The sequence below is a fragment of the Notothenia rossii genome (genome assembly GCF_949606895.1).
Source record: "Notothenia rossii genome assembly, contig: scaffold_390, whole genome shotgun sequence".
In the NCBI taxonomy this organism is placed as follows: Eukaryota; Metazoa; Chordata; class Actinopteri; order Perciformes; family Nototheniidae; genus Notothenia; species Notothenia rossii.
Genome location: NW_027640198.1, coordinates 1 through 2,500, shown reverse-complemented (window position 1 = coordinate 2,500; position 2,500 = coordinate 1). Strand labels below are relative to the sequence as shown.

General features: G+C 41.0%; 1 protein-coding gene across 2 annotated transcripts in view; it reads right to left on the bottom strand.

Annotated features, from left to right (window-relative positions):
• The window catches only part of gpr179 (G protein-coupled receptor 179), a 29,949-nt gene extending 27,455 nt beyond the window's left edge, over nt 1-2,494 (bottom strand). For both annotated transcript variants that reach the window (XM_079695138.1, XM_079695139.1), the window contains exons 1-4: nt 2,330-2,494; nt 1,437-1,563; nt 434-726; nt 1-136 (exon numbers count right to left, since the gene is read on the bottom strand). The exon at nt 1-136 is cut by the window's left edge and continues 130 nt beyond it. In XM_079695138.1, the coding sequence (XP_079551264.1) occupies nt 1-136; nt 434-726; nt 1,437-1,551 (544 nt within the window). In that variant the 5' untranslated portion in view covers nt 1,552-1,563; nt 2,330-2,494. The remainder of the gene's footprint in view (nt 137-433; nt 727-1,436; nt 1,564-2,329) is intronic.
• Between the last annotated feature and the right edge of the window lie 6 nt (nt 2,495-2,500).

Genomic DNA, 2,500 nt, shown 5'->3' with positions numbered 1-2,500 from the left:
GGTTTCGGGAGGCGCCGAGCACCAGCTGGGGCTCGGGGGACGTGGGGTCGGCGTCAAACGTGAGCAGGGCCCTCCGGATCAACATATCGGCCTCCAGGAGGGCGCGGACCATCGCGTGGTACCACTCCATGTCCTCCTACGATACAATACGATAACATACAAGTACAATGTTGAAGTTCATTTAATAGAGCACTTTTCCAAATGCTCAAAGCGCTTTACATTACATATTGCACATATCAGACATGTAACAGTGAATACAGCAAATTAGGGTGAAGTGTCTCGCCCAAGGACACGAAGTTATGGGTATTTTTTACATTTCGAAGCCCATACTTCTTACTTGAGTAAATAAGTTTAGTCAGTACTTCTACTTTTACCAGAGTCTTTTTATACACAAGTATCTGTACTTCTACTTGAGGAAAGGATCATCTCTGACCTCCACTGTGCTCTCCCGCAGGTCGCTCGCCTGGAAGATCATGTTGAGGAAGTTAGCCGTGTTAGCGAGTGCGTCCAGAGCCGGTCTCAGGGGGGCGCTGAAGCTGGGGGGCAGCGAGGGGGCGTTTTGTCCCGAGAGACTGAACGCTCGTGAGCAACGAGAAACCTCGAGAGCCGAGGAGTTTCCGGAGTACAGGAAGCTCTCCGCAGGGGTCCAATCATCTTCCTGCACGGTGGGGGGGTCGGAGGGCGTCACAAACCCAGAAGGACCAGAGGGTCCGGAGGTGGAGACATCTGAGGGTCAGAGTTCAACGCTTAAAAGGGCTTTTTTACAGTGAAAAAACTGAAACGTTGGCTTGAATTAAATGTATTATGTCAACAGATTTCACCTAACTGTATCAGGTTAGTTTAAGCAATGATATTTAGTTTGAATAAAAAACGTTAGGTTCAACTTAATATTATTGCTTTCAACTAACCTGATACGTGAAATCTGTAGACATAATACATTTCATTCAAGCCAACGGTTCAGGTTTTTTGTGTAGATAGATAGAAGTATTTTAATTGTTTTGTCACAGCAGCATTTTGAAAGTCAATGTCATAATTACAAAATGTCTTTAAAAATTCTTTAAGATAAATAAACATTACACATTTTAAATTAAAAACGAAATATTCTCAGTAGAAAATACATATATTTAGAAGGGTATCCAAAGACTATAATACTCAATATATCAATCTACTAAAGGGACAGAAACATATAATCATAGTGTGCTATATAAATAAAACACATTTTGCAAACAGTTACAGATATGCAATGGAAAACCTAAGTCACTGCAAGCTCCTCCCACAATGCTAAATAAATATGCACAAGACATAAAACAGTTTGAAAAAACAATAGAAACAGAGTAGAAATAAATGAGTGCAAGACTAATGTGCAAGTAAAACAGAATAAGATGAAGATGAATGTAAAATAAAATACTGCTTATTGTAATAACAGATATACATACATGGTCCTGTGCTGTTGTCTGCCTCCACTGTAACTCCTGGAGAGGAGTCTGGAGTCTCCTGAGCTTTGAGGAGGGAGGAGAGCAGAAGAAGAAAAGGAAGCCAAACAGGAACCATGCTGAATTCACTCTGAAGAAGAAGAAGAAGAAGAGGAAGAGGAAGAAGAGTGTCACACGTCTAGACCAAGTTCTCTCTTTGGCCACCTTCTTGACTCCTTCTCTTCAGTGGTGTGAATTAGCTAAGTACTTAAACATAACGTAAGTACTTCTCCTCCACCACAATTCAGAGGTAAATGGTGTACTTTGTTGGTGAACACTTTTTTCACCAACACGAAAAGATCCGAAAATCCTGTTGGTGAACACGAATCAATAGATTCATTTAATTTCGTGACTGTAACACGAAATTCCGTGAGACTGTGTTGAATCTGCAGTTTCTGCACATTGACTACTTTTACTGTCGCTTCTTTCACTATATTTTGATGATAATACTTTTCTACTTTTACTTGAGTAACATTTTGAATGCAGGACTTTTACTGTAACAGAGTATTTCTACACTCTGGTACTTCTACTTTTACTCAAGAACAAGATCTGAGTACTTCTACTTTTACTCAAGTACAAGATCTGAGTACTTCTACTTTTACTCAAGAACAAGATCTGAGTAGGCCTACTTCTACGTTTACTCAAGTACAAGATCTGAGTACTTCTACTTTTACTCAAGTACAAGATCAGAGTACTTTTACTCAAGTACAAGATCTGAGTACTTTTACTTTTACTCAAGTACAAGATCTGATTACTTTTACTTTTACTCGAGTACAAGATCTGAGTACTTTTACTCAAGTACAAGATCTGAGTACTTTTACTTTTACTCAAGTACAAGATCTGAGTACTTCTCCCACCTCTGCTTTTTCTTAGTTTGGAGAAATAAAGAAGTCACATGTTGGCGGATGTTTGGACTCTCTCCATCTTCTCATCAGCGGCGCGGCAGCGGCAGTTCTGCGGCGCGCACACGCGGAGCACACAGCCCCATCTGTGCCACGCACGGACACACGCAGGCTCGCACGAAGAGA